The sequence below is a fragment of the Eschrichtius robustus genome, chromosome 17 (genome assembly GCF_028021215.1).
Source record: "Eschrichtius robustus isolate mEscRob2 chromosome 17, mEscRob2.pri, whole genome shotgun sequence".
NCBI lineage: Eukaryota > Metazoa > Chordata > Mammalia > Artiodactyla > Eschrichtiidae > Eschrichtius > Eschrichtius robustus.
The window spans coordinates 13375578-13389784 of record NC_090840.1 but is presented as its reverse complement, the minus strand read 5'-3'; the positions used below and the strand labels follow the sequence as shown (position 1 = coordinate 13389784).

General features: G+C 39.2%; 1 protein-coding gene across 1 annotated transcript in view; it reads left to right on the top strand.

Moving 5' to 3' along the window:
* CPA6 (carboxypeptidase A6) overlaps nt 1-14207 on the top strand; it is a 263728-nt gene that overhangs the window by 221742 nt on the left and 27779 nt on the right. Inside the window, exon 8 of the mRNA XM_068525813.1 lies at nt 224-314. Within this exon, the coding sequence (XP_068381914.1) occupies nt 224-314 (91 nt within the window). The remainder of the gene's footprint in view (nt 1-223; nt 315-14207) is intronic.

The window sequence follows — 14207 nt, the reverse complement described above, 5'->3', positions numbered from 1 at the left end:
TGAGGCCAAGAGAAGGTAAGAGAAAAGTTTGTGGCAGAAATTGGAGCATGAACCTGAGTCTCCGATGCTAATCCTGTCCTCTTCCCACTCCCTGGACTTGTTTATTCCCAAGGGAACTCTCCCTCCCCCTCCATGCTGTGATTCATTCACTGACTGAGCTACTAAAACGAATGGGAATAACCTCAAGTGTTTTTTCTGCACCTCTTTTTTTAATTACATCTAGGATCGATTTTGGAGAAAAACAAGGTCAAGGAACTCAAGGTTTCGCTGCCGTGGAGTGGATGCCAATCGAAACTGGAGGGTGAAATGGTGCGGTAAGTTGGGGATTAATAGGGATTCGGATCCAAAGGTATCCATATCTTTCACTCTCAAAAACGATGAGCCCACTGGGACTCCAATGTAAGACTGATGTCTTTGTGTATGTGAAAACCTCCTACGTTGTACATTGTAGCTATAATTTGCAAAAGAAAATGAAAGCATTTTTATAAAAATACAAAAGAATCAAGGATTTAAATCTGTCAACCCAATCCTGAAAATTGAAAATTTAAACACAGATGTAAAAGCAGAAAACTAAGGAATATTTGTCATTCAGAAACTAAAACAGGAACTGTGGTATGTGGTATAAATCCAGTGAAGTGTATTCATCCTTTCACTGAGGGTAACACTGATCCTGCCTTCATCTGTCTATGATGATCAGAGCTGCCAAATCCTTGTCTAGAATCTACCAACCTGCCAATCATACACTGATTGGCCACTCACGTGGCGAATATATTTCCACTGCATTCCATGTTTCATAATAGTTACCTTTCAAGTAAGGAGAGGATGTCATTTTAAGGAAGGAAACTCTCGTGGCAAAATAAAGAAGCAGGTAGTAGCAAAAGAGAAAGAGAGAAACAGAAAATTAGCCATAGCTAGCGTCGAAGATGGGTAGTATACCTCTAAGCCATCTTGGGTTTTGGGCTGGGGCTCTTAAACAGAAAGACAGAGTAACAAGAGAAAAATGGTTTATTAATGTGCGCTGCACACGTCACATGGAAGAAACCTCATGAAAAGTAACTCAAAGTGGCAGCTTAGAACACCAGCTTATATAGTGTCTTCAACAAAGAGCAATAAACTGGTAGAGAAACGATAGTACAAAGGAATACAGTTTTAGGCTTCCAAAGGCAGCCAACTGTGGGGAGGTAAATATACGAGAGGTAACTAATGCAGGAAGGTTTTTTTTGCTGATTCCTGTGGTGCTGTCTCTGGGTTAAGAGTCTGTCTCCAGTAGGAGAATTTATGTCCTGTCTTTAGGCAGAAAAGGGGAGGGTGGAGAGAGCTTTTCCTGCTGCTTAATTGCCTTGGGCTCGAAATAATTTTTATGTCAAAGTGGCATATTTGGGGGTGACGTATTCTGGTTTCCTTCACTAGTTATCGTACTTGGCAACAGCGGGGAGGGAAAGGAGAAGTGTTACCCACATGCAGTTGTAAGGAGCTGCCCTTTCTCAGTGTCCTTTCTTAGCACCCTCAAAGTATAGACCGTTGTGTAATAGAAAGTCTTCCGTGAGTCTCTTAGAAATGAAGCCCATGACAAAAGCCCTCCTTCTATGAGGCTTTGGTTCTGTAACCAGATGCCACTCCTCCCATCCCCACCAGCATCAGGTGGAATAACTGCGTGTGGCTGAGACTTCTTCCACAGAACCCTCCAGGCAACCTCTTTAATCAGTTAGAATTGGTAAATCAGAACATGGTAGAGCAGAAACAATATGGTTCTAGAATATGACAGATACATGGTTTCATTCTACCATTGTTAGCTCAATGATTTGGATGATTTTCTTCAATCTACCAAATTAATAATAATACCCACCTCATAGGGTTCTTACGGAAATTAAAGGACTTTACATATGTTTAATGACTGATTCAGTCCTAGCTCCAAAAAGGGGTCTACATCTCAGTGACCCAACCCTTCTCCCCCACCCTCCAGAACAGTCAATTCACCTCTGAGCCTCAGGTCAGTTGTCTGTGAAACCACGTCTTTCCTTCAGGAGAGGGTTGTGATGATGAGCCATGAGGTAAGCTTTAAAGTGTTTGCACTTATGAGAGAAGGAAAAGCATTGCATAAATACTATAAAGTGGTATTATTGATGGCTGTATAGATTGAGAAATTTTTCTCTTCAGCCTGGACAGCAAACTTGTTCAGATTGACTCCCTGATACCACTAATTTTTAAAAAATTCTCTTTTGTCCATCTCTGAGATGGGGCCATTTTGCATGCTCATAACTGTGTGTCCCGTTTCACTAGCTGGCAGGTACCCACATCCATAGGTGTGTCATGGGCGTGATACCCACAATCACCTGGGTACCAGGAATGGTAACTGAGCTGAGTCACGCTAGCAGGCCAGCCAGCTCTGCCGGTGTAAAGCTAGACTCTTGTTTACATACGGTTACAAAGTAGTGGCTTGCTTCCCTCTGTTCTTCTTCCTTTCCCCAGCCTGTTTCCTTCATACATATACCTTCTTTGATATCTTAGTTCCAAACTGCGGTCCCGACTGGAATTCCTTTGATTCTCCCCATTTATGAATCGTTCTGATTCTTCCTGTGAGTCGGCACTCAAGATGAACAGGGGATTTTTGTCAAATGTCAGTTGCAAAAATGACCTTGATAGACCGTTGTAAATGATGTAGGAATGCAGACTGCCTGGCTGGGCCCATCTCCTTCCCCGCAAGGTCTCCTAAATAGATTCAGCTGACCTGACAGGCAGGCAGCTGTGGCTCCGCCCCTCACAGCATCAAATCCATCTCCCCACAGCTCTTTGCCTGGTTAAGGGGACAGTGAACCTCACTGAGGGAACCACTCTTCGATCAAGGGTATTGAAGTAAATGAAATCCCTAAGTGAACCTCCAAACAAACATCCATAATATAATTGATATAGAAATGACCAGGACCACTGGAAACACTGTAGAGTCAACACTGAACTGACAAAAACAAATGTTTCCTTCTCTGAAACTGGTGAGTCTCAGACTTAAAAGAGGAGATCATGAAACTGCTCTTAATCATGAAAAAGTCTGAGGACTCGCATATGACAGCGTGAAGCTTTAGTGCATTCAATGTGGAGTAGGCAAGACAGCTTAGAGCATACACATGGAAACAGGAACATTTTTCCAATACTTCAGCGCTCCCCCTGGGGGCTTTCAGGCCATGAAATACATATCATTGCTCTGAAAGCCCAGCAGAGGGACTCAACAAGTCAGAGTAGTGGGGGAGCCAAGAATAAATAGATAAATGTCATTCATTCATTTGCCAGAGTTAATTGAGCACATACTCTCTGCTAGACACTGTATTGTTTTTCCCTTCCTCTGTGCACTCTTTTTAGAGGGCACTGTGAGCACAGATTTTTCCAAATTGGAATAAATCAAGGAGAAAAGCAAAGGGTTTGGATGATATTCGTACTAAGCTTCAATCTGTGAATAATTCAAGTGTTGCCTGAACGTAAATTACTATTAGGACAACCTACACATGGGAGAACATGTTTGCAAATCATATATTCTGATAAGGGACTCAGAACCCTTACAACACCACAATAAAAAGACAACCCAATTTTAAATGCACAAATGATTTGAAAAGACATTTCTCCAAAGAAGATATACAAATGGGAATAAGCACAGAAAAAGATGCTCAACATCATTAGCCATCAGGAAAATGCACATCAAGATACCACTTCACACCCACTAAGATGGCTATAATAAAAAAGACAGACAATAGCAAGTGTTAGTGAGGGTGTGGGGAAAATTGGAACACTCATACTTGCTGTAAAATGATGTGACCACTTTGGAAAATTGTTTAATAGTTCCTCAAAAGTTAAACAGAGAGTTACCACATGACCTAGCAATTCTATTCCTAGGCATATACCCATAAGAAATGAAAACATGTGTCCGTACAATACTTGTACATGGACGTTTATAGCAGCATTATTCATAATAGCCAAAAAGTATAAAAAACCCAAATGGCTATCGACTGATGAACAGATAAATGAAATATGGTATATACATACAATAGAATATTATTTGGCCATATAAAAAGAATTAAGTACTGATATATGCTGCAACATGGATGAACCTTGAAAATATGCTAAGTGAAATAAGTCAGTCACAAAATAACAAATATTGTATGATTCTATTTATATAAAATGTCCAGAATAGGCAAATCCATAGAGACAGAGTAGATTAGTGGTTGCCAAGGGCGAGGGAGACGGAGTAGTGACTGCTGATGGGTAAGGGGGTTTCTTTGGGGAATGATGAAAATGTTTTTTAATTAGTTAGTGGTGACGATCGTGAATATACTAAAATTCACTTAATTGTACACTTCAAAAGAGCGAATTTTATGGGATGTAATTATAGCTCAATAAAACTGTTATAAAGAATTTTAATTACCATTTAGGACCAAATTAGGCATTTACTAAAATACAACTACTCTTTTTGGAACACTCAATTACCTAATATTGTAAATTACAGGTAATATGGAGAAAACCATATTTTTTAGGAGCCCAATCACATATGCCCCTCGCCACATATGCCCTTCTCCTCCCAGTACCCCCTCACTCTATCAAAGTAAGAGGGGTCTGTTTCGGTTGGGCAAATATTTTGCTAGATCACCTGAGATGAAAAGGGAAACTACTACCTAGTGTTTGTTTCCAGCCAATGCCTATGAAAGTACAAGAGAAGTTCACTGGCCTGCTTTCCAGTGGAAAAGGAAAGTTCCTGCAGAGGAGGGGAGAGTTCCTCCAGCTGAAGGGCTTTAGTTTTTAGAGAACTATTCTAGCTAAGAACCTGGGCTGAATTGCTATAAAGATATAGGGAATTTCAGAGAACTGGGGGCAAGGAGAGGGAAAGAAAACAGAGGTAATGTTGCTAGGATATCTAGAAAGGGATTTGGAATTCTAGGATGTCTAGTGAGGATTTTAATTAACTTTTGCTGTGAAGTATGTAAATTCTCTTCAGTATGTATTCCATAACCACCACCGCTGTTCATATTCGGTACAAGCTACTTTACTTACTAAGGCTTTGTGGAATTGGGTCTGCTATTTGGGGCTATGAGGAAGTGCTGAGTCTGGCCTCCAGGTAAGCTCAGGGAAAGAACTATTCCACATCGAATTTCCAGAGGCATGGAACTCACAACAGGAGTGCAAGTGAATTTACATCATCAGAGATTTACGGATAAGAGTTGGATAACTTTGGGCTCAGAGTGATGAATTAAACATCAACTACATGGTCAAACTAGACCCTTAAGATCCCCGTCACCTCTGCTAAGGGTGATTCTAACATGTTACACATAAACCCAGTTTTAAATTAAAACAAATGCATTGAGCACCTTCATTCTTTCCAGGATAGAAGATCACAAGTCTAAACTGCAAATCCCTCTAAGACGTCAGGAAAATACAAAAACTTTCATTTTCTTCTCTCGTGATTCAAACACATATTTTCAAGCTAATCCACCACTAAAAAGAGCTATCTTATTTTATCTTTTGTAAAATCACTTTTAAATCCAATTTTTCCTAACCCAGATACTGATTATATGCAAAACTCACTTCATCTCTGTTTTATATTTCATGTTCCTTGTGCAAAACGCACCCAATGCTTTTAAAAATGAGCTTTTTGTAACCACAGATTAAATAATGTTTGGTATTGATTGTGTGGGTGTATGTGTACACAAAATGATATATTGTTTTATTTCTCTGATCATTCTTCTGGGTAAATATGTAAGAATTTGCATGTGAATAACAGTATCTTTATTTATAACATCTATTCCAACATCATGAACAAATATCTTTGTTGAAGCTTTTGAAAATGATGTTACAAAGTTTAAAAACCTTTTACAAATAGCTCATCTTCAAAATCACTGAAGTAAGTAATACAGGAAAATGATATTTTTGAAGCGAGGCATGATGGATGTGGCAGAATTACTCCCTTGGCTCCTGGGACACTGAGCTACTGGATTTTCATTTGGCAATGATTTTTAAGTCCAGTAATTTTATTGTACCTGTTTCAGCAGATAACCCTCCCACACTGCTAAATCTGTAGGAGACCTCTAGTCTTACGCTGGACATAACGAGTAAGGATTCTAAAGCTTTTATCAACTAATTCTTGTTCCCTTATGCTGGTTGCTCTTCAGCATTACTGGATTTCTGAGTTCACCAAAAACAAACTACATCTCTCTGATCATTTTCCTCCAGCTATATCATTTGCATTTGACAAGTCATATAATTTTCTTATTTTCATAAATTTCATGCGTATCTAATCGCTTTGAATGTTTTGGTCCTTGTTACTGTTTTTAACTTCACATAAGCACTACTGCATTACTGTCTTCCTTCTGGATCACTAATGTTAAATATTTTCCTTGTTTCAGATTCCCATTTCCTTTCAGTCTATATGCTTATTTTTAATCAAAACTCCTTCTGAAGTAAGTTTTCTATTCCTAAAGCAATCTCTTTTGAATGCTATTCTTACATGCAGAAATAAGAAAACAGTGATATTCTTTTTATCTACCACTTTTTATAATTGTTTGAAAAGCTGTGATGTGCTGAATAATGACATGAAACACATGGGCAGTCACCTTGCCTTCACACTGTCTTCTAGTATAGCATTTCCCAAATTACACAAAACCACAGCATTCCCCAAGCCACACAAAATCCTAGTGAACTTCAGAACCCCAGTGGTCAGGAGAAGTTATTAGGTGCCCCCCAAAATAACTATCTTCATCTATTCAGGCTGCTATAACAAAATACAGTTGACCCTTGAACAACATGGGGGTTAGGGGTGCCGACCTTCTGCAGAGCTGAAAGTCCGAGTATAACATATAGTCTGCCCTCTATATCTGTGGTTCCTCCAAATCAGAGGTTCTGCATCAGAGGACTCAACCAACCAGGGATCATGTAGTGCTATAGTATTTACTATTGAAAAAAATCCACATATACGTGAACCCATGCAGTTTAAAACCTGTGTTGCTCAAGGGGCAACTATACAAGAGTCTGACTGGCTTATAAAAAACAAACATTTATTTCTCACAGTCCTGCAGGCTGGGAAGTGCAGGATCATGGTGCCAGCAGATTCAGTGTTTAGTGAGGGCTTCCTGGTTCATAGGTAATGCCTTCTCACTGTGTTCTCACTTGATGGAAGGTGCTAGGGAGCTCTCTGGGGTCTCTTTGATAAGGTCACTAATCTCATTCATGAGAGCTCCATCCTCATGACCTAATTCCCTCCCAAAGGCCCCACCTCCTAACACCATCACATTGGGGATTAGGATTTCAACATATGAATTTGGTGGGCGGGGGAGGGGGAGGCGGGACACAAACATTTAAACCATAGCAGTAACTGATACTAATGATGGTAGTATTTTTAAGTTGTAAGAAAAAAAGATTTTTTTTCACAACCTAAGAAAAAATACCAAATACATTTTATATAGTTGTCATCTCAGAGGTTATCAGATGAGTGACTAAATTCATTCATTAATTTATGCAACTTCTATTTTCTGAGCTGGTTACTGGAGAAACAGTGGTAAACAAAACGAAGTCAGTTGTCATACATGCTATGAAGAAAAATATAATGCCAGGAAAGTAATAAAGAGTGACATGGTGGGGGTGGGTTAACTGTTTTAGGTGGCATAGAGAAGACGATCTCATCTGATAAGACGAGACTTGAGAGTGAAGGAGGTCTGGGGAAAGAGCAGGTAGAAGGAACAGTAGTGTAAAGGATTTCAGTTGGGAGCATCTTTGGTGAGTTTAAGGAAGAGCAAGGAGGGCTGCATGGCTGGAACTGAGTGAGGGAGGAAGGAGGAGGGAGGAGAGAAGGGTAGGAGATGGTGTCAGAGAAGTAGCCAGAGGGAAGCTGATATAGGTTCAGCACCTTAGGAAGGACTTCGGGTTTTGCTCTGAATGGGATGAGAAATCACCGGAGAGTTTTGAATTGAGAAGTGATATGACCTAATGAACTTTTTAAGGTAATCATTCTGGCTCTGTGCTAAATGGATTGTTGAGGACAGATATTTGGATTCAAATTATACTTTCCCATTTGAAAGCATTGATTTCAAAATATAATAAAAAGTCTAACCTAAGAATATTATTCTCATCTTTAGACAACCATGGCATATACCACAATGAATTCTAAATGTTAATGTATCTTTATTATATAAAGAACTAAGTGTTTGTTTTTTAAAAGGAACCAAAGTAAAGATAAGCAACCATGTGAGAAAAAAAATACATTTGCAGTAAATAAAGCATAGAAATTTTTACTATCATTTTTATATATACACTTCAGAATCGAACATTACATAATAAAAATAATTTTAAGACTCCATGGAAAATGTAAAGAAAAACTCCAAGACTCTAGAAGTTGAAATTTTAAAAACAGTCATAATTCATGAAAATAAAGCAATATGATAAAGTGGGCAACCTCCTAGTAATCAAAGAACAATATTAAAATAAAACAAGATAACATTTCATCTATTAAATTATTCCCAAAAATGTTTGATATGATAACCTAATCTGGAAGCAATGGTAAAACTGGGAGAGCATGTACCTCTGGGGGCATTAAAAAGCAGTTTGACCGCACATCAAAAATGCCCTTCATTCCTCCATTCATTCAAAAAAAAATTAAAAGGTACCACATGCATTCCATTTGTCACACTAGGCTAGGCACTTGGCAAGCAGAGACAAATTCAACAGTTTCCCTGATCCTCATGGTGTTTAAAAATCATTGAGTAGGTGAAGAGAAGGACGAGAAAGGAGAAAGAGGGAAAGGAAGGGAAAGAAAAAAAGGAACAGAATGTTATAGATACTACGTAGAAATACATATGGTATAGAGAGAGATATATACATATATAGATGGTCCCCAACTTATGATGGTTCAACTTACAATTTTTTCAACCTTATGATGGTGCAAAAGCGATACACATTCAGTAGAAGAGGTACTTCGAACTTTGATCTTTTCACGGGCCAGTGATATGCGGTACGATACTCTCCTGTGATGCTGGGCAGTGGCACTGAGTCCCAGTCAGCCACACAACAACTGATACACTTGCAGCCATTCTGTACCCAGAAAACCACTCAGTTTTTCACTTGCAGTACAGTATTCAATAAATTACATGAGATCTTCAATACTTATTATCAAATAGGCTTTGTGTTAGATGATTTTACCCAACTGCAGGCTAATGTAAATGTTCTGAGCACATTCAAGGTAGGCTAAGCTAAGCAAGCCATGATGCCCTGTAGTTTAAGTGTATTAAACACATTTTCAACTTAACGATATTTTCAACTTATGATGGGTTTATCTGGATGTAACCTCGCTGAAGTCCGGGAAGATCTGTATAGACATGGTACAGTGGGGCTATAAAGGAAGAAGGAACCAGTTCTACTTGATAAAGTCAGAAAAGTCTTCACAGAAGAGATAATGGCAGATTTGAATATTAAAACTATAGTTGTCATCACGTCGACTGAACTGCAGGGCAGAAGGTAAACAGAGCAAGGATTGAGAGTCATGAGGGCACTCCAGGTAGGGGAAACAGGTATGTTCTTGAGGAGAATATGCAGCATGAAACGGACTGGGTGTTGTGAGGATGGCAGGTGGCCCTGCGCGGCTGGAACACAGGATGGCTGGAAGGACCGGTGAGAGATGAGGCAGGAGGAGGTCCCAGCGTATAGTTCGTGAAGGACAGGCTGAGACACAGTGCTCTGCTGGGCTCTCCGGATTTTATTCTAGAAGCCGTGCCTTTCAAACTGAACTGAGGTTATATGTATATGGTGTCACGTCCCAGAAAAAGTCACAAAAGCCATAGCACACCTTCAGGGCATATCAATTTCATTTGAAGATTTCAGAAGGAGAATTCTTATTTTATGTTAGAACAAGCACAAATACATACTTAAGTAGACCAGACAATTCACATGAATTTTTAAAGTAAAATAAAGATTTCAAAGACGTTATGGACTTATAGTCTATGTTGACTTTGCCTCTCAGGAGTATTTTGATGGAAAAGTTTGACCAACACTGGATAATTGGGGGCACTGGATACAAGCGCGCAGGGAAGGATCACTGCGCGCTTTTAAAGCTGGGAAGAAAATGACTGACCTCCGAGTGTCATCTGAGCAGGAGTGTCAGGCAAAGTACCGGTTAGTAAATTATATCAGGACCCTCATCCAGGAGGGAGTGGCAAGAATGGAGAGGAAAGGCACACAAGAAATGTGGAAACAGCAGCATTCACTGGACCCCAGTGAGAGGTAGACGATGAAGTGAGAGAAGAGTCTAGGATGATTTCATGTCTGGCTGGAGTGTCTGACTGGTGGAGAGAGGTGTCATCTACCAAGATTTGTCATCTACTAAGAGGTAAAGATTTGGTGGAAAATATGAGTCCAGTTTGGAGCAACGGATCTGAAGTGCTTGTGGAAATCTAGGGAAAGATGTACAGCAGGTAGCTGGACACAGGCTTGGAGTATTGAAAAGGGTCTAGTCTGAACATATAGGCTTGTGGGTCCTTAGCACATCGAGAGTAATTGAAGCTTCAGGGACAGATCAGAGCAGTACACATGAACAGTGAAAAGAGTAGCAAGTCAAAGCAGAACCTTAAGCCTGTTCATACCCCTTGGTCTCAGGATTCCATTTTGAAAACACATTATAAGGAAACAGAAAAAGTTGCTGACCACAATGTGATTTATAACAATAAGATTGAAAACAACCCAAAATTGAACAACAGGGCAATGGTTAAATACATTAATATATACCCATTTGGTGAAATTTTAGGAAGCCATAAAAATGGATTAAAAAGTTCATTTAAAAATAACAAGAAGGGAATTCCCCGGCAGTCCAGTGGTTAAGACTCAGTGCTTTCACTGCCGAGGGTGCGGGTTCGATTCCTGGTTGGGGATCTAAGATCCCACAAGCTGCACGGTACGGCCAAAATTTTTTTTTTTAATTTTAATAAAATAAAAATAACTAAAAGCTTATAATATTGAGTCTGATTCTGGCTATATAATTATTTTTTCACTGTGATTACAATTCTATAAAACATAATGACAATTCCATATGTACATGTGACAGATATGTGTGTATGATATATATACATTTACATACTAACACAAGGGAAAAAAAGACTGGAAGAAAATATACCAAACTGCTGGAATTAGAGGACTAATGTTGTTTTTTCCTTCTTTTAAATGTTTTCTAAATTTAATTTTAGAATTCCACTTTAAGGAATAAATTTGCCTTTAATAATGTATATTCTGTATTTACTTTTCCATACAACCTGCAAGTGATTAGCCAAATGACCAATTAAGCAACATATTTTTAAAAGATGCATATATTGAAATGAATCACAGAGATAAGTGCCATTTAAATATATGATCTTATCACCACTATGAGACTTTAAATAAGACCATCCTATTATATCACTGAGAATTTAACAAAACTCATTAGAGGCACAGAAGTTATTCAACAAACTTATTGAGTACCTACTATATGTCAGTACTCTGTTTGGATGCTATTTTGGAATAATTGCTTCTTCAGATCAAGGAAACAGTTTCCAATTTTCTTCTTCAAATGTATTTTTCTCTACTTATCTGTGTTCAAATGACACTTTAAATAAAAACAGCTTTTCTGGGACCTTCCCTGCTGGTGCAGTGGTTAAGAATCCACCTGCCAGTGCAGGGGACCCAGGTTTGATCCCTGGTGCGGGAAGATCCCAAATGCCGTGGAGTAACTAAGCCCATGGGCCACAACTACTGAGCCTGCACTCTAGAGCCCGTGAGCCACAACTAGTGAGCCCACGCGCCTAGAGCCTGTGCTCCGCAACAAGAGAAGCCACCACAATGGGAAGCGCGCTTACCACGACGAAGAGTAGCCCCCACTCGCCACTAGAGAAAACCCACGCACAGCACGGAAGACCCAATGCAGCCAAAAATTATAAAAAATTTTTAAAAACACCTTTTCTGACCATCCAACTTAGACCCATTGATATTCTTATAATTTTATTATACATCACAGTTCTGTGTGTTAAAAGACATAGAAAGAGAATAAAATTTGAAGGCTATAGGAAGACAGGCAATATTATACATTCCTGTTAAGAATGTGAATGGGTACAACTTCTGTGGAAGGGTATTTGGCAATGTCTACCAAAAAAAAAATGTGTGTGTGTGTGTGTGTGTGTGTGTGTATATATATATATATATTCACATCCTTTTGACTGAGTAATTAATTCTCCTTTTAGGAATTTATCTTATGGCTATACTCACATGTGTGGAAAATAACATATACACAAGGATCTTCATTGCAGCACTCTTTGTCATAAGAGATTAGAAGCATCAAATGTCCATCAACAAAGGACTAGTTAAGTAAATTAGACTACAGTTATATAGTGAGACAGACAGAAATAATCAGAATTAGACAGCTATTTTATGGACTAATATGGAAAAATCTCTAGGACTTTACGCACACACACACAGTTGAACAAAGTAAGGTTTTAGATGAATATGTATAAAGAATACTGCTATTTGTGTAAAAAAGGTTTTTTTCACAAATGGGTATGATAACTCTGGCTTTTTGCTTATAAATGCATAGACTCACCCCGGAACAGTACAAGAAAGTAGTAAAAGTGATTGCTTCTGGGGAAAAGAAATGAATGGCTAGACAGATGAAGGAGGGAGCACTTGACAGGGCATAACCATGTACATCCACTGGCCATTCAAAAAAAACTAAAAACAGTAAAAATAAGTCAACATGCTTTTCTAAAAAAACTAAAAATAAAATTTTAACTAAAATCAAGCTCTAAATGCACTACCACCATTCAAGTCACTGCATGTTAGTTTTTGTTATTTAGCTTCACTAGTTATTATTAGTAAAACATGGGGGAGTGGGACCAAAAGGCAGCGGTTCACGGGCCTATAAAGAAATCACATCATACTCCTTCCACCACCATTCCTCACGGCCTCCACTCACCTCTCCACCAAATGGGGTGGAGAATAATAAGTCACATATTATCTACTCTAACAAAAACCAAATGCATCGCCCTTTACCCCTCTGGCCTTCCCTATCATCTCTTTTGATAGCGCCCTAGAGGTGTTGACTATGAAATAGATTGAGAGAAAAAAAGTTTTACTTTGATTCAAAACGTTTTACAAACGTGTTGTTTTACTATGTAGAGAAATAGAAAGCGTACATCAGCAAAAATATTTTAATTAATGTGACATTTTAATTAACGTGACATATTTCATTAGAATACAATATCTGTTTTCTTATACTGGCATCTATTTAAAATGAGGCTCCAGCATGCCATTCTAGGCTATGTAATTCTGAGAGAGAGATTCCAGAATGGGCTTCCAGCAAGTTCCACAGCAAAAAATAGCACTAATTCATCTCATTCACCACCCCTAGACTGGAAAGGACCATGGGCAACAATCAAAGACAAAGCAGTAATATGATTTAAAACCACTGATTCCCTTTTTGTTTATTCTCATTCTCGGGTATATTCTTATTCTCAGGTATAATTTTATTTGCACATATTTTAAGGGTACGCTGGAAAGCTAGAAAACAACATTGTTGTTCAGGCTCTTGTGCAATCTCTTACCTTCTATTAAAACCTTAAATTATAATAAAACTGACCTTAAAATATAGAACACAAATGGTATTTTAATGTGATAGACTAGGAGGGACCTTCCTATAGAGCAGATTGATTCACTCAGTAAACATTTATTGAGCCTCTGCTGTGGCTGACAGGCAAATAGGAATACTATCCAGTTCTTGTTCTTCAAAACTAGTGTTCGGTGAGGGAGACTGGCAGGTAAACAACCAGCTGTGATTCGAGGCTGAGTGAAAGCTGAAAAATAGAGGAATGAGTGTCACCCTCACAGAGGAGAGATGGAAGAGAAATTCTGACTGGCGTGAGATGGGAAAGCTGCAGACAAGTGACTTTTGAGTTGAGCCTTCCAGGTGTGGAAGGACTTTGATAGGTTTCAAGAGAGGAGCTGGACAGTCCAAGCTGAAGGAAGGAGAGGAACAAAGGCAAAGAGGTGTGGGAGGGATGAGGAAGCAGGAACTGGTGAGTGAGGGCTGGGGCTGGGGCTGCTTATGGGGTCTGCAGGAGAGGACATGAGTCTAAAAACGTTCAGTCAGCCAGGGCTTGGACACCATGCTGAGGGGTGGGCACTGGTGGTGTTGCCCATGAGGAGCCAATGAGAGCTGGTGGAGGGGGGGG